This window comes from Phyllostomus hastatus, unplaced genomic scaffold (assembly GCF_019186645.2).
Source record: "Phyllostomus hastatus isolate PE091 unplaced genomic scaffold, TTU_PhHast_1.1 phas_contig_40, whole genome shotgun sequence".
NCBI classification, from domain to species: domain Eukaryota; kingdom Metazoa; phylum Chordata; class Mammalia; order Chiroptera; family Phyllostomidae; genus Phyllostomus; species Phyllostomus hastatus.
This window is the reverse complement of record NW_025333872.1, coordinates 74,896,251-74,921,534: the sequence shown is the minus strand read 5'-3', so window position 1 is coordinate 74,921,534 and position 25,284 is coordinate 74,896,251. Positions and strand designations below refer to the sequence as shown.

The window sequence follows — 25,284 nt, the reverse complement described above, 5'->3', positions numbered from 1 at the left end:
ACTGAATAGCAATGTAACGTGAAAACCTTCGGAGTAGCAATGACTCTGAATTTTTGCAGCTTTGGGTACATAGGAAAACTGAAAATTCAAACAATGAAAACACCATATTTGAGGTATTAAACAGCAATAACTCAGATGGGACTTACAAAACTGTGTAGAATGCTACAGAGTATGAACTCAAGTAAAAATTTTGAATATACACAATTTTTTTTAAATTCAAGCCTAAGGTAGAAATTTTATGGAAATATCTGAATGTATATTATATATATGTTTTTTACACAGAGAAATTACACACACACACACACACACACACACACATCCTTACCTTTTTATTTAGCAATCTCAATGATGTTAACATTTTATTTTTAAATCCTACTCATCTAAGCTCTCTCAAATCCCCTTTCTATCTTTTAAGGTCACATGGAGCTTGCCAGGCTGTTTCAGTTTCTGCAAATCTGGTCAGTCTAGTTTAAAAGTTCCATTTCAAGTAAGATCTAAATCTCGTCGAATCCCTTTATTCTCTCTTTCAAGGCCAATCTTGTATCGTTGCCCTTTATACCATAGCACCCAGGAATGAGGAGAAATGGTGGTCTTCTGCTGGGATATTTTTCCTCATTCCTCTCAAGGCCGAAATCCCCTGGTGTGGAGGGTGAACAGAACCCCCAGCCTCTCCCTGGTTAGGTCTGGGGGTCTTCCCATGGACGGACGGCTTATGCAGTGAGACTACATTTAAAGATGAAGAACTGTGACTGACTGTAAAAATTATTTCATGAAATTATATGTTAAAATCTTACAATGCTTACATCAAAGGCAAGGGAGAAGTCTTTCCTACACATCCTTCCTTTCGCAAGACAAGTAGTACGCTCTGAGTCTCGCAGCCACAAGCTTGTGAGTGGCAGAACTGGACCCTATTTTCTCTGACTCCCAGTTCAGTAACCTGATTTGGGATTAGCCATGAGAAACAATGCTCTCGATGACTTTGCCTAATGATAATTTGACAAAGGGGTGACAAATACTTGCATTTCTGTCCACAGTGTAGGAGGTCCAGAGGGGCATGTGGATGTCGGGGCGGTAACCACTCACAAACTGGTGCTGGTAGAGGAGGCAGACAGTGCTGTTCTTCTGGAGAACTCTGGGCCTTCCATAGGGTAAAGTGCTGCGCTTAATAGCCTTCTCTTGGGTCACAGGAGGAAAACAAAACCACCGTTTAAATGTGCTTAGACCCTATTGAAAAATCATTTTTAACTCTAACAAAAAACCAACTACAACGAGCAGAGCCATAAACAATTAAGGAAACAAAAGGGATTCACTGCACCTTTTGCCTGTGCAGATTATGAAACAGCAATGTAATATGAAGATACCACAATATACGTGAAAATGCTAGAAATCCCAGCAATTAGGACTTAAATTACATTACTAAAATTCTTTGACATTATTTCAATTACTTAGTCTTCAGGATGTCTTTCCAGAAAGAAAATTTTCTGGATGATATATGTACTTGGAAAGCAAAAGTACAGAACTGAAATGATGGGATTAAACTGAGTAAATCAATATTATATAGTGTTTATCACCCTTTTCCAAGTGTCAGGTGCTTGGTAGAATTCTTTTGTAGACATCGTCTAGTTTAATTTTTAAATAGCCCTATGAATTAAGGTTATATGTCCATTTTACAGATGAGAAAACAGTAGTTTATGGGAAATAAATAGTTTTTCCATGAACACATAATTCCTAAACTCCTCTTCAAACTTAGATTTACCCAATTCCACAAGTGTCATTCTTTACCACAAGATTTTAACACCTTCGATCATCAGAGATTTCTCCAACCTGAACATTTACAGAATTTCATACAGACAAGTTCATGTAAACAATAGTGCAGAATTCACCGTTTTATTCTGGCAAGAAAAAACTGTGAGACAAGTAATTTACTCTACCGGAGACTCTGTCAAAGTCGATCAGAGACTGTATGGAAGAGTCACTGAACTTCCCAAGTCACAACTGACCAATTTCGTCAGGTGTCTACATGTTGTTATTTCTCTCATCAGCAACAGATTTTCTCTCTGCAAACATTGCTATATTTAAAAGGTTTAATTTTGCACAGAATTCTAGACTTGATATTTCCTGATCACTTCATTCTCCTACATTTTATGCCACAAGTTTTATAAACAGGTATTTTCTCAAAGTCTGTTATTTACTGAGTTGTATGTTACAGTGCATATTCTTAATTTTCATTCAAAAGTTATGAAGAAATAATTTTTGATAAGTAGATCAACTTATACTCTTTTGTAATTAACTAAGAACCCAGTGAGCTAGATATTTAACAGATATCTTAAATGTAAATCAGCCCTGGCTGGTGTGGCTCACTGGATTGAGCGTCGGCCTGCAAACCAAAACATCACAGGTTCAATTCTCAGTCAGGGCACATGTGTGAGTTGTGGGTCAGGCCCCCAATTGGGGGTGTGCCACAGACAACCAGTCAATGTATCTCTCCCTCACTTTCTCCTTCCCTTCCAGTCTGTCTAAAATAAATAAATAAAATCTTTTTTTAAAAAACGGAAATCAGAAGATTTATTACAAACCTTATAAACCTAACAAAAATCTTCAAAATTAAAACAGCCTCCACTAAATACATTGCATGCTATTTCCGCTGTAAATATCCCCTCTTTTCTTATGAACAACAGTATAGACCGCCAAGCAAAGAGATCTCCAGGCTTCATCAGGTGGAGCTCCCCTAATCCCTTTATTTTACTGACTATTCTCAAAAATGCCTCCAAACCAATTCTCTGTGATTCACACTGTTGAGAAAAAGCCTACTTCCACATTCCAAGTTCAAGAACAAACATGCCTTACCTTCTGTCACAGTCAGATTCAATTGTGTCTTAAAATCCATGACTTGAAAAATCTAAACAATTAATAATATTATTTTTAAGGAATCACAGACACGTTTTATTTTTGTAACAAACAACTTTTATAGCTAATTTATTCCATGGTAGACAAAGATAAAATTTGAAACCATTCTGTACCAAGTCAAATTATTGTTTCGATAAGAAAGAATAAAAGGATAGGGATGGCAGTTGCAAAAATACAGAATTTTTAGCATAAACACACCATTAATGAAAAATAAGAATAGGATCGCCTCTTTAAAGTTCTGATCTCTAGTCTTCAGCCTTTCTAAAAGTCTACAGCAAAGCAAAGAGCATAAACTCAACTGCTCCCTCCGCAAGCTTCTATCTTTAGGGTCCCACCAGTTTTGTTCATGACCTGTCACATATTCCCCTCCTTTCACGACAACTGCTGTATATATTAAGGTTGGAGAAAAATGAAACAGTGCCATATATCCATTTTGTACCAAAAAGTGGTATTTCCCCCCTAACTTGAAGCGGGTGGGGTTGTACTTTGGAGAAGGGATATTGTTCCTAGTTTGTTGTAATCAAGACCTCACTGCTGGGACAGTAGGACTCGGCTCAACTTCCCCCGACCTGCAAGTCAGGTTGCAGGACCGAGGGACAAAAAGAGAGGCAAAAATGCATAAAGAAGGTAGAGGAAAAAGAAAAAATGAAAGGCCTGTGTGTGTCACTAGAATTAAAAATAAATAGGATTGTTATTCTCCCTCATAAACTTGAATCTGATCCTCACGTATTCCCACAGTGCATGCTATGCAGCAAGTGCTGTGAAAACACACCCCCCAGGCTCAACTTCTCAGCGACACTTACCGAGGGATCACAGGAGCAGCCGAGGTTCTCTCTGGGAGTCCTTGTGAAGGGGCACTGGACCAGGGGCCCGGCTTCTTTGGGGTGCTTTGGAGTGTAAATGGGATTCTTTAGAAGGTGGTTAAGACTTCCATGAGTTCCATTATTAGGAGCAGGTGTCAAATTCAATAAATCTGCATAATTCCAAAGAATAGTCAAGATTTACTTAAAAGTTTCAAAACCAACTAAATGGTAGACTTGTACTATGATTCTTATTTTTCAAAACCAAATCTATACGAGTCCTTAACTCTTTTAGGTTTTACAGTATTTATAACTGCTATTCTTAATGAAAATACTGACATATATGCTTTACTTCTCCATAAAAATTTCTGGATTTTAATATATATAATAACTATAGTTAGCATATGTTGAATGCTAACTAGATTACTATCACTGTGCTCATATATTTTTCTTACTTAATTCTTCAAACATTTAAATATGTTATTGCCAATATTTGATGGATGAGTAATCACAGCACTTTGCTCAAGGTCTGAAAGCTACTAACATAAAGCTACTAACAAAAGCTACCTAGGATTCAAAACTAGCTTTGTCCACATCGAAGAGTCATGCTTTAAATGATGATAATAATAATAATAACAACAACAATAACAATAATAGCAAACACATATAGTAAAACATTTACTCTAAGCCAGGCCCTGAGTTTAAGTGTTTTAGGATCTATGAACTCATTTATGTATATCAGCTCCCATTAAAAGAATTATCCTTAGGACACATTAAAGGTTTGCAAATGCCCAGTATCATTATCAGAAAAAGGAAGTGATATTCAAGATGTAATACCCTACACCCATAAAGTACTAATTAAGAAGGTACAGAGTAAACCAAGAATGGGTCGCCTTCATTTTTACAAACTTGACATTGCCATCTATTAAGGCTACCAGAAGTTCCACTTGTTTTGTCTACCTTTCCAAATCCCCAAACTCTTTTCTCTGGCTTCCACCACTGATCTGATTCAATGGTCATATGATTAAGCCCTGGAGCCTGTCAAAGTACTAGGCATCGGGGATGTACACACCTCTTCACTCTGGGTGTTGTACTTTACCAGTGTGCAGCCTAGTGGAAGAATCAGATAAGTAATCAGATGGAATGTTCGGCACATTTTTTTCAATGACTCTGGTTCAGGAAGAAAAAAAGTAAAAATGTAAGCGTCTGTCTTGCCTCATCATCATCTCCACAAGGTACCCATCAAGTGACCTATTTTTGATCATCCTATTCAGCTCTGTTTTCAGAAGGGATAAAAGCTCCCTACTCACACTTACCACACATTAAGTTATAGACTTCGATATTTTCAAAGGAATCAACTTTAATGCCGTGCTTGAATCCAGGTCCATAGCCAATAAAGAGGGCCTAGATTGACCAGAAAAGAACAGTTTATAAATTCCTGTTACATATGTAGTTGGCCAAATATAAAGCATAGCATGGGGAATATAATCAATAATATTGTAATAACTATGTATGGTGCCAGGTGCCAATAACTAGACTTATTGGGGAATCACTTCATAAGTTATATAAATGTCTAACTGCCATGCTGTACACCTGAAATTAACTAATATTGAATGTCAACTGTAATTGAAAAAAAAAATAAAAGTTGTAAAAGTTTTATCTTCTACATTCTACATGTATAAAATGGTTATGTTAAGAGAAAAAAGACTATGCCCAGCAAACTTTGTGGAATTTTTTTTTAACCCCTATTGCACAAATAATCTAAGGACATCTGGGATAGTTCTCTTAGCTTTACTGTAATTCCTGACTTGACATTCAGAACAGAATTACAATGAAATCTATATTCATCTATGAACAGGAATATGAACTGCACCATGCTCACCTCACACAGTGTTGCAGGGATCAAATTAGATAATTATTGTGAGTATATTTAATTTTTTTTTAGCCCTGGCTGGTGTGGCTCAGTGGATTAAGCACTGGCCTGAGAACTAAAAGATCACTGGTTCAATTCCCAGTCAGGGCACATGCCTGGGTTATGGGCCAGGTCCCCAGTTGGGGGCATGTGAGAAACAACCATTTGATGTTTATCTCCCTTTCTCCTTCCCTGTCCCTCTCTCCGAAAATAAATAAATAATTTTTTAAAAAAAGTTTTGAAAGCAAGGTAAATTTAAAGTAGTATCTTCATTTAGAACTAAGTATATCTTTTTAAATATTAACAAATTGTCTTGCATTTACTGTGGAGTAATATATATTCTTAATGGAACATAGTATATACAAAATAATTATTGGAAATTTAGTAGGAGGTACATGTCACATATTCATGAAATATGAATATAAATTTTAACACAATTGTATTATTTTAATCAATGCCCAAAAGAAAATGGCTATATGAAAGTATATGTTTCATTACTTGTTATTCAAGACATATAATGGCCTTTTTTCAGTGTAAAAGTTTACATATCAGTATTTCTTCAGATATAGCTGTTATTTTTAAAAACTATAATAGGTTTACTCACTTGCATACTTGAAAATATGTTGTCAGAGCCATGAAATCCACCTCCACAATGTTTCCTTTCTGAAGGATTCCTAATTTTTACATAATATAAATTAATGAAAAGTCCATTCATAAAGCAACACGGGTAATCATGCATTATTTTCATTAATAAAGAACAGGTGACCGTTGTTAAACAAACCAAGAAAAAGGTGAATAAAATTGCCTAGCTTTGAAAACTATGAAGAAGCCACCTTTCTTTTTTATTTTGTAGATGAATCAACTATAAGCAACATGGTATAGAGGGAAGAAAAACGAAAACACTATCATTGAGACAGAACTGGTTTTGAACCCTGATTATGATGGTGATTAGCTTTGGTGTTAGAAATTTAATTCTCTTTTCCTGGTTTCAATTTTTTCGTGTTGGGTTGTTTGCAAAATTTAAATGGTTGAACCTCAACAAATGCTTGAAACATAGTAGATGTTCACTAAATATTAGTTTTCCCATGCAAGTAAGAACAATCCTCTCGATATTTCCCAGCACCAAAAACACAGCTCTCTAATAAAGTAGAGGCAGTGCGAATCTGTTGACTAAATTCTGGTTCACTGCTTAGGGGTGTTATAACCATAGAAAGGGTACTTTTTCATCTAGTGAGTGGAAGCCAGGAATGCTGTCAAACATCCCACAACACACAAGACAGCCCCCCACAATGGAGAATTATCTAACACAAAACCTGGAGAGGCCAAGGTTGAGAAGACCCAGGACAGAGTATAGGGAATCATATTTGTGCAATTTTCATATAACACCATTGTTGCAAAGGACTCAAAGGTTACCTTGAAATTACTAATAGGTCAGGCTACATTTACCTGGGAGGCTGTCAGAACTTACAGTGCAAGTTGCCATTGAGGGTCCAAATAGAATGTCAAGGGCTCAATCCTATCACTTTTAGCGAAGTGCAATCGTTTGGGTAAGAACTGTTTTAGGTAAGGTTTGAAGTGCTGGTTTGGCTCCCGGCACTGAAATTGTAGGAGGCAAAGGAAAAACATTACTTGCATGGTCTTAAGTACAAACTTCTTCTGAAAGTACATTGTAACTCCATACACATTTCTTTTCTCACAAATACTTTACCAGCATACCCAATAAATCACACATGGAAAATCACCTGAGATCTTAGTACTACCATAATACACAGGGTGGATACTCCCAGCCATTGAATATTCTTATTTTTACATGAAGTCGTAATCACTGCATAGCTATCCCAAGATGCTTAGAGTGTGTTGAGATTATATTTGAGATACTACTGATGATGTTATTTTCAAACACTTGTGCAACTACGATTGTAAAAATTTTCTCCAAAAGTGAAAATTCTCTATCAAGTAAAAAAAAAAATAGTACAGATAGCTCAGCACTAGGACAAAAGCTTATTTAAAAACAGGCATTAAAAAAGACTGGTAAAAAAAGATACTGTGGTGTTGACAGTGTTTAGGGTGGAATAGTTATAGGGTGTTTTCCTTCTGCTTTCAATAATTTCTTGTACTGCCACATACATTTAACAGCGTCAATCAACAAATTCTTAAAAGCTTTCAAACCCAGATCATTGGGGCATGTCCTTAAAGTTCTTTAAAAACTATAGAATATTTAAATGTTGGCCCAGATACCCAAAAATTCTAATCCTATAATGCCAAGAACAAACACTGAAACTTTCCTAAATATACAAGTATATTATACAAAACAGGCAGTAATTAGATAATAGAAAAACAAAGATACTCACAGAAAGATTTCTGGCAATGCCTTCATAATTAACTGAAGGGGATAAAGATAAAAAATAATAGTTGATGGTATGCTAGAATTAGATATAAAAATAAGACAAAAATATAAACTGTCAGACTCAAACCATATATTTAAATACCAAAGCAGGTTTCAAACAGCTCATTTAAATCTTTATATATTAGCCTCTGACAAGAATAAGACAGATGTTTAGGAACCCTCACCCAAAGTCTGTGAAATAATGCCCTATTGTTAAATGAAAAGGCAAGTTACAGAGCATCCACCTATCCATCTGTCTGTCCATCCATTTGTCTCCATCTGACCATATATCCAACTCCCTGTATATCCATTTATCCATCCTTTCATTCGTCCATCCATCTGCTCATGCACCCAGATCCTCATACATCCATGTATCTAGACCTAGTACAATTTCACTGTGTAAAAATAAAAATGAATGTGTTTTCTTTACACATAGAAAAGATCTGAGGAGACATATCTTAAACTTAACAGTGCTCATCTCTAAAGAGAGAAACTGAGCTGTGAATTAGGGGAGTTTAGGGTGGGAACCAGCTACTTTGTACTTTATATACTTTCACACTCACTGATAATTCCAGCATTTCAAAATAAGAGGGCTACAGGGGAACTGAGAAGAAAGGACAAGGAGGGTGGTTTTGGAGCTGCATTTGCACAGCAAGCCCACAGCTACCTTCTTAGTGCACCTTGTGTCAGGCTTCACAGACGCTGGAGAAAATTATCCGGATAAAAGAATATGTACTGTATACATATTTTTGATGTATATATGTAGATAAGTAAATACAAATATAGATTTTGCTTTAATCTGGGAAACCTGGGGGCCTAACTGAGCTAAGGGTATGGCGGAGCCCAGCCATCCCCTCCTAAGTATTTCTGGGCCCTGCCATTGCCTCTATAGTTGTTATAAGAGGTTTAGTAAGTATTGTGTATGAACTTTCATGTATTTAAAAAAATACCATATTTTGCCTTGTATAATGCACACTTTTTTGCCCAAAATTTTTAAGGGAAAATAAGGATGAGCTTTACACATGGGTAGTACTAATTCCATATCTATATAAATGATTTTAATTCTTTTATTTATGCTTATGCGTTAAAAGTGTAACTCTAGAAAGAAATAACAATATCTGTGTGCAAAATACAATAATACAAAAAACAAGTATCTAAATATAAATAAATAAATAACTGAATTAAAAAATTAAAACAATATATTCTTTTCCAGAAAGTTTGGGCCAAAAATGTGGGTATGTATTATACACAGGAGTGTATTATACACAGAAAAATATGGTACTAATTAAAAGTTGTCATGCAGATAAAGTTTATGCTTTGGGTTACTATGTTAATACATTTGCATAACCATTTTCCTGCAGCAAAATCTATTTTTTTCTTCAAGAATATTCAACAGTATCTTCTATTCAACAGAAACACATAGCACTGTGGTGCCCAAACCTAACCCGATTTTGGTAACTGTCAGAAAAGCTTTGTCTCCTTTTATTTTAAAAGTTAATTTGTAACAAAAAGATAAACAAAATTCCCGAAGGATCTGGAAGTTACCAAGAATGATAATAAAAAAGAGGGGTGTATATATACATTCTTAAAGATTATCTTCTAATTTTAGAGAAATTGATAACCTTACTATTGTGAAGTTTCCTATCTATGATAGTAAGATTTGATGACTTGCACAAACAAACAAAAAAGAGGGGCACAACAGAGGTGCAAACAATTATGAAACAGGCTTGACTTGCAAATAAAGAAGTTAAAATATTTCTTGGCTGTCCTGGTGGTTAAGAGAGAATATAAAATTACTTCTTCTCTGTTTACAAAATACATTCTTATTGCTTTTTGAAATGGTTTAAGAAACCCATTTTTGAGGACAGAAATCAGTTGCTTATAGAATTAATCATCTCTGCCAGCACTCCTCCTCCTAATAAAATATTATTCTATAACCTTGGTAAGTTATTTTAACAGAATATTATTAACTAAAGTTGAATAAATGTAGCTGAACTTTTAAGGTTTTTTTTTGAACACGTAAAACCGAATATAAGAAAAACACACAATACAACAAAAAGTTGTACTAGCTCATTGAATGATATTCTTAGCCATGAATATCACATAGATACAGGGTTAGACATGTCCTCACATCCAGTCCCTTTGGGTGCAGAAGATCTGCACTGGAGATATTTAACCATGAAAAGGAAATGAACTTTAATTGCTTCCCTTTAGTTTAGCTATACAATGTTTTAGAGGAATATATTCTAAATAGAATCATATGCAAAGTTAGCACAGAGCTATACTTACATGAGTAGTATTTATCTGGGACATCAGTGGGTCTCAGTCGAGCTGCAGGTCCATATATAACTTTTATGTTTTTAACATCCCCCAGGTATTTATTCAGGTATATGTATTTCTTACAGCTGCCTTGTTCCATGCCTAGGTTAAAAAAAAAATCCCAAACATGATGCGACTTTAATAAAAAATTTAACATGTAGAACAAAATTTCTTTCATTTCCAGAATTTAATTCAATAAACATGCTCAGTGCTTATGCTAGTTAAATATCTAACAGGTAAGACACAGAATTTCAGCTGTACCTACCATTTCACTTTAAAAAAAATTTTCTTTTCCTCTTATCCCAAATTAGTTTACTGTTTCTTCTTATTTATGTATTATAATATCTTTATGCAAGTGAGGAAGAATATCACATTTCTAGGCTAAATATGAAAGCCTAGTGATTTTCCCAAAATCATCTAGGATATTAACTGGGAGTATAAAATTCTTATTCTCATTCCAGGACTAGAGTTTCTGTAGGATATGACTTTTAGAACTGTTTCTAGAAATAATTTTCAGTAATTACTTCTGAAGCTATGAACAATAACAAGAAAAAAAACAAACAATAAAAGGAACTTGTTTTCTATTTTCTTGTATACACACCACATCTATAGTCCCAAGGCTATAAAGAAGCATGTGTTATAAAGACCACAGCAAAAGTGAAATTAAAATATTGCCAAAATTAATATATACTACCTAAGTCAGACTTACGCTAAAAAAAATACAGAAAAGGTACATAATATTTTGTTCAAATTGAATCTAAAATTGTTAGAGATTTACCAAAATTTAATAATGAAAAAAAGTTTCCGACTATTCAAATTCCTGGTGTAAGCCTTCCCCAAATCAAGAGATGGATGCATTTTGATTGACAGGTTCTTAGATTTCTATGAATTGTTTCATTTGTACTTTATATTTAATATATTTTCCTAATGACTTTCCACAAGAAACTATGTTTTTTAAAAAAATCAACTATAACAATCAGAGGAAATAAAGAAGCAATAATTAATTGATCAAGTAAATTTGGGTAGGGTAGGGCACCATTTAACTTGACAGGTAAAAGATGCAAATTCAGATTACCATGATCTGAAATGAGGATGAGGTTCAGACATTGATGCAAATTCAGCTCTTTTAAACCATCCATCAGCATGCCAACCATGTTGTCAACCCTCTGCAATGCTCTGATGACCTAAGAAAGAGAACCCACCTTATGTGATGTATTCCACAGAAATGGCTATTCCTATATAAAGCTATCTCTGTGGAAGGAAGGAAGGAAGAGAGGAAGAGAAAGAAAGAAAGAAAGAGAGAGAAGGAAGGAAGGGAGGGAGGGAGGGAGGGAGGGAGGGAAGGAGGGAAAGAGGGAGGGAGAAGGGGGAAGGAAAGAGAAGAAAAAGAAGAGAAGGGAAGTAAAGGGGAAAGGAGGGGAGGGGAGAGGAGGGGTGGGGAGGGGAGGGGAGGGGAGCGGAGTTCAGTGGATGCAAATACTATGATGAACTGATTCACATTAGCCTAAGACACTCAGGTAGCACAGAAAAGGCATGAAATAACTGCTGACCATTAACAAACAGTGGAAGGATCCAAATTGCACATGTGCTTAATCATAAGTCTTGGAGATGGCATTACCTGAACTGATTAGCTCTCCCTCTGAGTTCAGAACGTTACTCCTTAGACCAGACTCAATGTAGGTCAAAGTGATACTAACCCAAATTCATAGTTTTGGCCAAAAACAAATGTATCTTAATTATTACTTGATTTTCTGCAATCAATTTCTCATTTTTCTTTCTAATTATTTAAATATTTACTGCAAAAATGCAAGGTTTCCTCATTTTCAAAAATGTTAAAATTATTCATGAAATGCTTCTATGTACTTCCCTTTTAAAATAAGAACTCCAAGGAACACAACCCGTTATTTCCTTAAAAACTACATGTATTTTGCATATGAATATCACAAGAACAGGCAAATGTTTTTGGCAAACTGCTCTCAGCATTTCTCTTTTCCTCTTTTTTTACAAAACCAGCTGAGGAGAACTTTTATGCAGTGTTGTGTGTATGTTCTATAATGTTTGAAATCAGTCTAATCATTATTTATAGTTGGTGTATTTTACTGTTTTTTGGAACAAGCTCTTTCAATACACTATTTCATTCACTCAAAGTTACCTAAGCAATGTGAATTGGAATTTCCAAGTATTAAGATAAAATGTGTTTTGATGTGGTAATAATAGTTGAGTTAAAGAGAGTTTACAAGTTGATAAAGATAATTCAAAAACAGTGGGCTCAACCTTGAATAAAGATGAATTAGAAAAGCAGGGAACTTGCAAAATCTTCAGTGAATGGGAAAAGGCAGCACTGATTTAAAAACTTGTATGATCTGCAATTACAAAATAATCCTTCGACTTCCTCATAGCCAAACTAACCTAGGCGCGGGTCTCAGGTGTCTAGTGAAAATTACACTAGCATCTGGCCAAGTGTTCAAACCAGAACAACAGCTACAAGAAACTGTTCCTTTTGACCAACCACGATATGGCCACTTTGTTGCCCACACATCTTCCTTATCCCTCCTTGAAGGAACATTTCTGCTTAGTTCAAGAACAGGATCGCAGCAAGAGCACATGGGGTTGCTAACTACACAGGAGCTACTATAGATGAATTTCGCTGGAAAGAATACAAAGGGTAAGCACGACCTAATGAGGGTCACCTTCCCTCTCTCCTAGCTTTCTTTTGTCTGATGAGAAGGCACCCAACAGGAAGCTGGTCTCTAACAGGGCAAATCCAGGGGATTTCCCAGAGGAAGGGAAACCAGGGGAAGATGGTTAGGCAGTTGCTTTACATTCAAGTGAGAAAGATGAGCATGCTTTTCTCTCTTCCTTCTGCTGTTGCTGAAGGAAGCATTTAGAACACACAACACCCTCAAACTCAGGGCCCGCAATAGACAAGACAGGCCCGGCCTTAAGAACCCTATGCTAAAGAGTCCTTGGGGCATAAAAATTCTCCAGTCTGGGATACCTGGGCAGAACTGATGAGAATTTGGTAGTGAAACTCTAGTTATTAAGAAAGTGTGTGTTTATTTCTTAGAGTCACGGAGGGGAAAGATAATTAGACAAACATTCTGAGATTAGGGATCCTGGGAATATATTTCTCTTTCAACATGACCAGCAATATTTACAAGTCCTTACTTATTGTTTCTTTTCATACTGTAAGTCACAGATAAAATGTAAATCATAAGAAAAGTCGGCTTAGAGGCATAAGGAAAGGAGTTTGTATTATTTGCTGTTCAAATGTTTCCTGTGGGGAAACATGGTACAGCAATGGTACAAAGTGACATGGCCACTCGGAAGCAGCATTTGAGGTTTTAGAGCACTGTAATGCTTACGAACACAGCCAGGACTGGGCCCAGTTTCTGAAAGGGTGGCAGGTCAAATAGGCCATTACACGGTGAGTCTTAGACCACGAGCAGTTTCCCTACCCCTCATTTCCTAGTAACCACTCAGTAAAACAATGATTATTTGAAGTTCTCTGTACTTTTGATAAAATCACTGATCCTTTGATGCCTGAGCTCAGTTGTAAGCATGGGCTCAGATGGTCAGAGATCCATTTCCTAAGGTGGAGAGTTCATAGGGGGCTTCTTCTGCTACTTGACATACCATCCTCCATCTTCCTAGAAAACTGGAGTCTTATCCAATTACAAAATTTTCAAAGAACAGTTAGTGTTTAGGGCAATGCAGGGGGATATGGGGTGGATAAAGGTTTTGGAACTGAAAATATTGGATTTAAGTCATCATCAGTTCAATTCAGCACTGTAAAAATTTAACAAAACTAATTCTCCCAGCTCTTACTTTGATTAAAGTGCATTCTTTGGTTTAGTAAAATTGTACGTAATACTCACTCTTTCCAGAAAACATAAAATCTTACAGAACTATCTAGAAATCTGCTTCAAATCAAGGTTCAGTAGTAGCTGTTACCAGGTTTAATGAGGTACCCACTGATAAAATGTACTTACTTCGCTGCTGACTGGTCCATAGGCATGACCTGAAGAATCTGGTTCTTCTAAATACAGAGTGTAAAAGTGTGGTCTAAATCAAACAGTATCAAAATGTAATATTTTATGAACACATTATAAAACAGAATGGAAAGAATAATTCAACAAACCATAGTGAACAAGAATTATACAACACTGGGGTAACATTTTTAAACTTGCTGAGGAAATAACTTACAGGTTTCAAATTCTTCAAAATGTGACTGTAATAGCTCACTAAAGAGTTTGTTTGGACATAAAACCTCAGAGCCAATACCAAAGTTTTCTTGTAGGCTATTTTAAAATATTGTGTAACTTCTACAAAACAAAGGAGAATTCACAATACATACCTTTCATCCTTGGGAAGCTGCAGCCATTTAAGAACAGCTAAAATTCTTTCTTCAAATGGTATTGAACTAAAGTTAAGAATAAACAAAATGAAACAAATCTGTGACAGTTGTTTAGGTTTAAAATATAACATTTTTCCTTTAAAAATTACATTAAGAAACACTAAAATAATCTAATGCACCCATTGTGTGTCTGAAGCCACATAAGAGTTTTACTTGGAAACTTAAATTTGTTTTCCCAACAAAGGAACAAAAGTTAGGTTTTACACATGTGAAAGTTGTCCTTGGGCTTCAAAGTTTGCTTCCTGTACTCCACCTGAGCATGTTTTTCCTGTACCTGAGAAGGGCAATTGCTACCATGAGAAAAACCCATGTGTCAACACACTCTTCAAAGGGCACCTCATGGAGAACCCACTTATTGCAGACTCAGTAAAAGTGGGAAGTGGGCAACATTTCCTCAGCCGAATTCATTACACCTTCCTCTGGGCACAGAATTTTGTTTACAAAACTCCACCAGAGTGTGTGTTTGCCCAACCCCAAGTACAATTAGTTGTGTTCTCTGTTAGACTGTGAGAAGCCAGAGAATATGTATCCCTAATCTTCGGATCTTCCATCATGCCTACTGTAAAGCATGGCAATTAAATCTCAATTATGATCCATGGAATGGAAATAAAGGTAATTAACAGGGTGGGGAGAGGCACTGCACTGTGCTCAAGTGAACCGTAAAGAATTAGCAGTAGCATAAGATCACCAAAAAAATCACTATGCATTTCTTGTCTAGAATTTATTCTCTGTTGTATATTGATTTTATGACAGAAATTTCCTAAGTGTAAAATAAATAAAATTATTTTTGTAGTCTCACTAAAATTACCCAAAGGGAGTCTTCCCCCCAAAAGAGTTTATTCTGTTTTTTTCTCAGTACATCATGGATTTTGAATATCACAGGGAGGTTATTCTAATCAGTTTCTCACATTAGATGGCATATTTATTGAAGTAATTTGGAAATGCAAATCCAGAGATGCTATCAATATCTTCTTTTAGATAATATTTCCAGACACCACAGTCATTCCTGCCTGTGTCCTCTTTAATACTTTCATCTCCCGCTCCTAGTTCTTCTTTCCCCTGGAGTTAAAACAGGCTGTGCCTCCACTCTGATACCGCTCCTGTCATCCTGACTTCAGTTTCCATTCCTGCCCAAAGATCTGGCTGCAAGCCCAACGGGATACCAATGCTTTCTAGAAAAGCTCTAGGAAAATAACTTGTTTTACTATGACACCATTCACCTAAAACTCTTTGAAATAGAGTCCTTATTTTGATAGTTCTCACCTTCCAGTCAACATATATTCAATATAGTTTGGACTGGAAAAAAAAGAGGTGCTGAGATGAAAATAATCTGTTCTATGGGTGCTGGAAAAAGTATATCTACACATACCCATTATATGTTTTATAGAAGTCTGGGAGAATTCCTTTTATCTCCACATCTGAGCCTGGCCAAAAATATGTGCCAGTCTTCAAGCCTTGATATCTAGCTGTGAGCCAAATCTGAAAAAGATAACAAAGGAAAGTTAGAAAACTATGCAAATGTTCATCTTTTAGGAAAGTATATGTTCATGCAACACCAATGCATTCTTCTCAAGTGCTAGGAAGTTTTTAAGGTTAATAAGATCTAGCAGCAATATTAAATAATAATCATATAGTATGACTGAACAGCAGCAAAAATAAAGAAAATGATTAGAGATTATTTTAACCTAAAAAATATGGACATAAGTCAGTTGGCAACTACTGCATTTTTTAGAGCTATCCACCTACTTAATAGGTTCTCCATGAAAAAAGAAAAATTCACAAACATACATGTCCAATTTATTGCTATTTGAACTTAAATGACTAACATTAAGCATTTTTATTGAAATTACAACTCTAAATAGTAGTCCTATAAGCATCCTACAGTATTAATTTAAGTAATCCTCAAATAAGCCTATGAGGTGCTAACAGTATTACCCACAGCAGAGATATGACAAAACTAAGGCACAGAAAAAGTTTACACAAAGTCACAGAGATTTAAATATCAGAGCTAAAATTTTAATTTATAACCTATAAATTAAACATCATGCTCTTTTTTCTTCTAAAAGGATTAAGACTATCCAAACAGATCCTATAGAATTATGGTTAGAATTTTAAAAATAAAAAGGATACATCTAAATCACCAGATCTTCTAAATTAGCATATGCAAAAGAAGTCAAAGTTTGCCTCCTTCAGAAATAATTAATTACCTTTGTGTAGATGAAAATAGTACCTTCCATTCACCTACTGCCATACGCTACTAGTGCAAGAAGGTAGAATCCAGCAAAGAAAAATGGTTCAAAATAACCCAAGGCCAGTTCTGAAATAAACGACTACTCCTGTTATTCAATGACACAAACTGACTTTAGGATTATCAGCATTCATCTCCATTTACAAAAGGATGGCCATAAACATAGCAAATGAAGTAGGTTAGTAAGAGTGCCAGGGAATCTGGTGTTTTACTGTGATAGAAATAGATGAGAATAATGAAAGAAACTCTTTTAGTAGCTAAAACAGACAACTTACTGGTTCTCCTTTGTACCACTCAGGATTAAATTTCTCTGTACTTTTAAGTGCAAAGGAAGCATTCATTTTTGGATCGTACATTTTATTGTCAACTATGCCATGGGATTCTGGATAAAGACCCTAAAAATATAAAATACAGGTTTTATGCAAGTTTTAAGTGTTTTAATGTTAAAATCACAACAATTTCATCAAAGAGAAACAGGTTACTGAAGCTACAAGAAACTTAACACAGTTTAGGGAGGGAAAAACAAAACAATGGGTATTGTCAAGAAACACAATGAACCACTCAAAATTTTATGTAGTATTTGTATTTTAAATTATGTAGGAGATAATAAGATAGATTGCTATCTTATTATCTGCTGTGGATGAAGGTCTATGTAAGGAGGCAGCCTCCCAAATTTCAAGAAAAGGACTCTTTTTACATTGCTGAGGGAAGCATTTCTGTAGAACAAACTTTTTTTGGTTGGGTCTAAGAATGGCTTTTCTCAATCAATACAAGCTAAATTATTAATTTTCTGTCTTTAAGGCCAAATGAATGCCCTTTTTATTTTTCTGGATTCAAATTAAATCTGGAAACTTTGCAGCAAAAACAGGGCTGTAATCCTATCCGGAGTGAGGCAGAGTGACTTGCTCCAGCTCACACATCCACATGACTGGACAGACAAGTTGAGAACACAGGAGTGTGATCACTTGGGGCTCAAATAACGTAGCCTACAAAACTAGTAAGAAAAAACAGAATATAAAAATCATAGATCTGAAAGCTAAAAGGAATCCTAGAAAACATTTATTCAGGTCATTAGTCACCTCCTTGCCCAGATGAGAAATTGAGACTCAAGGTCAAGTGACCTTCCAAGGCCACAGCTAGTTAGAAGCATAGCAAACCCCAGAATCTAGGTTTCTTGCCTTAACTATACATTGGGAAAGAGGTTACTTTTTTTCTGATCTGATATCTGATTAATCTCTCAAACAATTCTACATTTACATCTCACTTCTGTGAATGTGTAAAAGTTGAAATACGGAGCTTACTGTGACAATGCTGTAGTGATTGGGGAAGGTTTTTGATGGGTAGACTGGTCTCATGTTTTTAGCGTACGCGCCACAGTTTTCTACAAAGGAAAAATATTAAAGATTGTTATTAAATACAACTGACTATCTGTTTACCTCATGTAGCTTTGCTGACACAACAGTCTAAATCATATGAAAAATAACCGAGGAGGAGTTTGTAATCACATATAAATTCAGGGGGATTATAAAACAAAATTTTGCATTCAAATTCAATGTTAATATTAGTATTACTTTTTCTCTTTGTCAAAAATATCAAACAAAATAATTAAACCAATGAAGTAATTATCCCATACTAAACAGTAATATTTAGTTCCAGACAAACCAGTTGTAATAATGATGCTTGCTAGATCTTTGTTACTATTTAGTGGTCACATACTTAAATTGCAAGACAGTACAAAGCACAAAACAAAGCAACAGCCACAACAAAAAACTGAACTAACAGCTAAATCTGTAAAATTAAAAGTAGGGTGAGCAGCGGCTGGGGTGAGGGTCCCGACCCACAGATTCAGAACTAGCTGACCGGACAGGCTCAACGCTGCAGAAAGAGGCATGGCCTGGCTTTGGGTCGGAGATAGCGCAGAAGTCAGACTGCTCCCAATTCAGCCCTGGTGGTACACTCCTGGTCTCCTATGCCTGCTACTGAGGAAGGAGCATGGAACTAATGATTTCAGGATTTGAATATTCCATTGCCTGATAATGTTCCTTAGGTTGGGCATGTGTCCCGCTCACTGCCTTCCAAACAAAGAGTTCATAACCACAGATCACATTCCCCAATCATCCAAAGCTAGGACTTAGTCTAATTGTGTATTGGCTTCCTTTAAACTTCACATATGGACACCTACAGCTACTTAATGCTGAACTCAGGATGCCACATCAGGTGCCACTGAGACACGAACTTCCCTCCTAATGGTGACAGTGGGCCTGAGTCAAGCTTCAAAGCCCACGGGCCTGGCTAATGAGGACAGAGCCTTCCCTTCTTTACTAAAGAGTTTTTGTGTCAAATGATCATTTATAAAAACCATTTTATTCCAGGGAGATATTAAAAACTCAAATTTTTAGCAGTTTTCCAGAATTATTTTGGCTTGTCACAAGGTAAGTACAATAAATGTACATATGAATTTACTGGGAGTAATATTAATATTTAAACCAATTTCAGATACTCTAGTCCAGCAAATAATATTTTAGAATTCCAGAACACTAAATTAGTTGTAGTTACTTACTTCTAGTTCAATCCAGTATTATAGTACAGCTATTTAAATACTGATCACTGATAATTAGCAGAGTTCTACAGTGCATATCCCCATATACAAACTTCATTTCTTTTTCAATAACAACAATAATACAAGTGATACCCATACTGCTAGTGGGTAAAGTGATTTAAAACCTTTGCATTAATACTGAGAAAAGACCATTCTATTGCATTAGTAACTTACAGAATAATCATTCAATTAAGGCCTTGATTGAGACAAAGAAATTGGAAGGATACTGCAAGATATTACAAGATAACTAGCTGGCAAATATTCTATGGCTACACTACTAGTATCATATCAGAAGTACCTTCTGTTTTGAAATTCTATGTTAAGATGTAATACTTATTAAATAAAGAAATGGTTTTCCCATGAAAAATGGAAAATTCTAAGAAAAAATTTATATATATATATATGTAAATATGTATACATATATTAGCCAAAATATACGGGATAAAAAATCCTAAGATAACTCTATTATTTTAGAAGTATTTAAAAGGCAGCTTTAGAGTAATTACAATATTAAAGACTAGTTCCTTATCATCAGGTTCAACCACTTTGTATTTGAGTTTAGTAAAAGTCAAGTTCAGCCAGTACTTTTCCAAAACAGATTATTGCATCCCTAGTCTATCACACTGAAATTGTGATTCTCCAATAGTAAACTCTGAAGTTACTCACTTAGTTTGCTAATAACAGGAAGAAGTCCACCCCAAGTGTGTAAATATTCTGCCCTGAAACCATCCAAAGAAAATAAGAGGGTAGGAGGTGTTTCAAACCTGGGCAATAAGGGAAAGAAAAAAAAATATGTTTAAAGAAAGAAGACACACATCCAATGAAGAGTTTCTCCCTCCTTGGCAAAGACCCAGTGAAGATTTTCCACTGAGGTTGGTATGTAATCTAGACTAAACTAACAAGCTCAGCAAGCACCCTCATAAAGGATATTTTATAAGCATTTATTTTCATATACAAGGTGCTTTCATTATTTTATTATATATCATCAAATAGTATTTATTAAGCCCTCATACCATTGAGTTACCATACCGAGAATATCATTCATGGTTTCTTCTATTGCACAAGCTGACCAAATGGTACTAAAAAATAATATTTTCCCAATATGAAGGAGGAGAAATGCTAACACACAGTCTTTTCTAAATTATATTTTTGTTTCTATTAATTTTTTTCCTGAACAATCACTTTTTGATACTATCTCTACTTGAATCTACTAGATGTCACATAAATTATATACAATATTAAGTTTTGAAATTTAATATATTTAACAGAGAAGTTTAAGAGGTATTTACTGCATTTAAATGTGTAAACGATAAAGAAATGATCCAATGCTACAAATGAACAATAACAACGCACACCCATGTGTGAACACACAGTTAATGTGTATGGTGTGGAAATCTAAACAGGGAGACAAAAAAGAAAAAAATACACATGCAATGATATACTCAGCCAAAGAGAATAACTATAGGCAACTGTTCATGGCCTCACCAAAACAGGCCGGGTAATACTGTGCCTTCTGATGGTATCGTACATGGCGGGAGAGCCGTATACCGCCGAATAACCATGAGAACCTTCCGCTGAAAATTCGCTCAGTTATTCAAAACCTGAGAGCCAATGCTTACCTCGCCTTGCTTGTTTCAACTTGATCTCCTCCCCAGCTTACTCTCATATACAAACACAAATAGAAAAAGGAGAAAACGTCTATAAAATTTATGTAATTTATACTAACTAGTGTTTGCAGCAGAGCTCTGTTGTGTGACTTTGCAGAACCAGCTGCATATGGTCTCAGTGGTCCACATCTGTGTTGCCATTAACATTCAAGCAACAGAAAACAGAAAAACAGTTTCCTAGACCACCAAGTAAATACACTGGCATAACAAGTTCCAGTATAATAAAATTTATTTTAAACTATGATCTTCTTGTAAAGAAAGAGGTTACATTTTCCACTAAAAAGTCAACATTAAAACTGAAAAATAATAATCATTGTTTGGAAGGAAAATAAGAATTCAAATTCATTAAGTTTAAAATGTCCAATATACCTCGCACTTCAAAGCAGCTTAGGATGCATGAGAAGTGACCTTTGAAAAAAAAAGCCTCTTTCTTTGGAATGTTTTCACTTGAGTTTAGTTTTTTTCTATTGCTATTACTATAATTTTAAACAACAGAAATATATTCTCTGATCCAAAAGAAAAAAATTTTTATTTTATACAGCAAAAATAAATTATATACATAAATAAAATAAGCTAAAATACAGATATAAAATGTTTCCTAGTTTGGAAGAATCATCATTTTAAAGAAGTAAAAATATATTTCTTAAGATGAGTAATTCAAATGACATGAGGTGGATTTCAAGTGGAGTAAAGCTAAATGTACCTAACACCTTTTATAAAATTTCTGCAATTTGAATCCCACAAAACCTTTTTTGATGGACTTGTATACATAAAGTACTGTGCAAAATAAGGGCAAAAGAACAAATATGAACTGTAAAAATTATGTAACATCCTCTCACAGATGTGTTGCTTATCCTCAATATGTTTAAGTGTACCAAAATGCAAAAAATAAAGAGAAGCCGTAATTTGCGACAAGTTCAACTCTCAAAATTCCAAAGGAAAGAAGAGGGAAGATACAAATATTTCCACCCAACACTCATGAATACTAAAGACTATATACTCATCACCTTTTTTTCTACTACCTTCCAGATTGGGGGATCACACATTGCCAGTTCGAAATATGAGGCTTAACTACAAATCATGTTTAATGAACCAATGAATAATTATTATTTTCATCTTTTCAATTAGGAAAAAAAACATTGGTATTTCTAAAAAGAAAAAATTCTTATCTCAGAATATCATCTTACCCTGCTGGGCACTGTGGCTCATTAATGCTCTCACAGGATTCTTCTACCCAACCTTTCTCACCTAAGTATTTTAAAGAAATAAAACACATGAACACACTTGATAATAACAACAATTGTGATGCTTGTGAGACATATTAGGACAGATTCCCAAAACAGAATGTGTTAACATTTATATAAATAATATGGAGTACGATTTTAGGGAAATATAAGAAAAAGAGGGAGGTAATCTGTTTCAAAATAAAAATCTGTTTCCAAAGAGTTAGTTGATACCAGGAAGAGAAAAGCAAATGTGTGATCGCACGACTAAACGTAACGTTATCTTTGTGAGACCTTGAAGGCATCTTTTCCATTTTCATTTTTTACTAAATTTATCAAGGTGACAGTGGTTCATAGGGTTCAGGTGCACATTTCTATGACACATGATATATATTGCACTGTGTGTCCACCACCCACGGTCCAATCATATTCATTCCATTAGCATGTAATGGACCCCCTTTTCCCTTTCCAAATTATTCATATTTTCAATGAAAATTTACAACTCTCCTTCTATCCGCCCAACAAAAACTTCTAGGCAAGGCATCCTAATAACACAAAGGTACGTACTACCTATAATCTTTTGCAGTAATTTCATATCCACTCTCTCAATGCATGGCAGATATTTTTTTTTCTAATATAAAAGTGTGAGATGGTGTCCATTTGCTAAGAACTCAAAACCTAACTACGGAGAGAAAGTAAACACATGAGACTACAATAACTGACAAGAGAGAATATGCAATTAAGTTTGAAATGAGTGACACAGGCAATACGTGAGAGAATAGGTCAGAAACAAAGAGACAGGATGGATGCTCCTCCCCGTGTTTTAACATAAGCTTCCTTTTAACGATCTAAAATACTACCTACTCAAATCTAAGAACTTAATTTTTTTGAAAAAGAAAATGTAATCTTAACAATATGCCTTAGGAAGTTGAGTTTTCAATATTCTCCCACTGCACATTTCACAAAATAAACAGGTTATCCTAAATGCCTAAATGATTTCTGATAAGAATCTAGGGAATGGGCCTGGCCTGGGGCTTGGTTGGTTGGAGCGTTGTCTCATGTACTTGGTTTGTGGGTTTGGTATCCGGTCAGGGCCCATCCCCAGGTTGCGTGTTTGATCCCTGGTTGGGGCACCTATGAAAGGCAACCAATCAAAGTTTCTCCTTTCACATTGATGTTTCTCTCTCTCTCTTTCTCTCTCTCCCTTCTTCTCTCTCGAAAATCAATGAACATAACCTCAGGTGAGGATTTTTGAAAAAAGACTTTAGGCAATGTGGAATCACCTTTTCCCCAGCCATGATGACCCATCTGATGCAATGCTATATTCTTGCTGAACTTTTTTTTTTTTTTAATTTGAGTAAGTGGTCAGTTCCCTTCCTGAGACCCTCTGACCCAGCTCTGTGCCGGGATCCCCAACAATCTGCAATAGCTACTGACTACACTTTTAGGAAATAGGGAGACAGTATCCTGTGGAAAAGTTTCCTGTTCATTTGAAAAATGAGCCTCCTGAGTCCTAAGAGAGGCAGAGGCCATCATAAAGGACAAGTTTACTTTTATTCAGTAAGGCATAGAGATATTGCTCATTCTTGGAGCACGGCCCCTGAAATCCACAAGCCAGCACTCTCACTGATGTCTTGGAATCTTGTGACCACGCTCATATTTACTGAGCTATGTCAGGCTATAGTGTGCCCAACAGTAAACCTATCATTTAAGCTCCTCCTATTACTCATGTCATAAATTCAGCATCTAAGTTGTTGCTATTTTTTAATTGAATTCATGGGAGTATCATGGCAGACTTCATCCTCATTTTTTAGGGGGGAAGCTGGAACATAAGAGTCAGTCAGGATGACCTTTCCACAACACAGCAGTAAATATATAGCTAACACCAAAATAACACGAGGGGGTGGCAGCAGGTGAATGACTGACTATAGACAAAGGAAGACTGGCTGTGTGCAGATAATAATTGTTGCTAAGAATGGGTACACTGTTCATTACATACTCTCTGTTTACTCACATATATGCTCGAAATGTTCTTAGCAAAATGTTTCAAAATATTTTTTCAGCTAACGTAGTTGGTCAATAAATATGATTCCTAATGTAAAAAAATAAAACCTATGCAAAACCCAGCTAAGACCAAGGAGAGGTCAGGCTGCTGTTGAGCCCGGTGAGCATGCGGAAGGAAACCCGACCTTGACACACAGGTCTGTAGTTGATGCAGCAGTCACCACGGTCCCTGCAGTCGTCCGAACAGGAGCAGAGGCTTCTGGGCAACCTTTTCTCACCACACCTGAATTTGCTGCAAGTCCATATGCGCTCTAGAAATAAGTATCAACAAAGGTGTTATGGTCCGAGTGTAACACATCCAGAGCAAACTCAGAACCGTGGTCTTCTGGAGCAAAACCCATCAAAGACAACAAGCTAGTCCCTGCCTCATAGTCACTCATAGACTTTGCCATCACAACAGTCAACGACAACCAACAGACAGAGAACAGGCAGGCCGCAACTGTGATTATTTCACTAAAACCCCAGAATCTCATCATTTTAAAATGGGTCAAACAATTCTTGTTACACAATTCATATGAAGATCTTGGCTTTTCCTGCCAGCCATTTTCGGGGTTCTCAAACTTTAATCTAAATCTGGCTCACCCCCATTGAAATATCATTCCATGTTCCACATCAGACTGAGAAAAATTTCCATGTTCAGAAGGTTTTATTTTAAAGTTTAAGTGGACATCTAAGAACTCTTGCTTTAATAAGCCATAATGAAAATATTCACATATTTTCACATGAACTTGGTTTAAACACA

General features: G+C 35.7%; 1 protein-coding gene across 1 annotated transcript in view; it reads right to left on the bottom strand.

Annotated features, from left to right (window-relative positions):
* Window positions 1-25,284, bottom strand: part of ENPP1 (ectonucleotide pyrophosphatase/phosphodiesterase 1) — a 60,251-nt gene that overhangs the window by 8,567 nt on the left and 26,400 nt on the right. The window contains exons 4-20 of the mRNA XM_045842850.1: window positions 24,668-24,793; window positions 22,443-22,503; window positions 20,255-20,352; window positions 18,291-18,370; window positions 17,265-17,384; window positions 16,111-16,220; window positions 14,682-14,747; window positions 14,317-14,389; window positions 11,400-11,508; window positions 10,295-10,426; window positions 7,971-8,002; window positions 7,088-7,215; window positions 6,224-6,293; window positions 5,024-5,111; window positions 3,711-3,880; window positions 2,848-2,899; window positions 1,021-1,175 (exon numbers count right to left, since the gene is read on the bottom strand). Coding sequence (XP_045698806.1) covers window positions 1,021-1,175; window positions 2,848-2,899; window positions 3,711-3,880; window positions 5,024-5,111; window positions 6,224-6,293; window positions 7,088-7,215; window positions 7,971-8,002; window positions 10,295-10,426; window positions 11,400-11,508; window positions 14,317-14,389; window positions 14,682-14,747; window positions 16,111-16,220; window positions 17,265-17,384; window positions 18,291-18,370; window positions 20,255-20,352; window positions 22,443-22,503; window positions 24,668-24,793 — 1,670 coding nt within the window. The remainder of the gene's footprint in view (window positions 1-1,020; window positions 1,176-2,847; window positions 2,900-3,710; window positions 3,881-5,023; window positions 5,112-6,223; window positions 6,294-7,087; window positions 7,216-7,970; window positions 8,003-10,294; window positions 10,427-11,399; window positions 11,509-14,316; window positions 14,390-14,681; window positions 14,748-16,110; window positions 16,221-17,264; window positions 17,385-18,290; window positions 18,371-20,254; window positions 20,353-22,442; window positions 22,504-24,667; window positions 24,794-25,284) is intronic.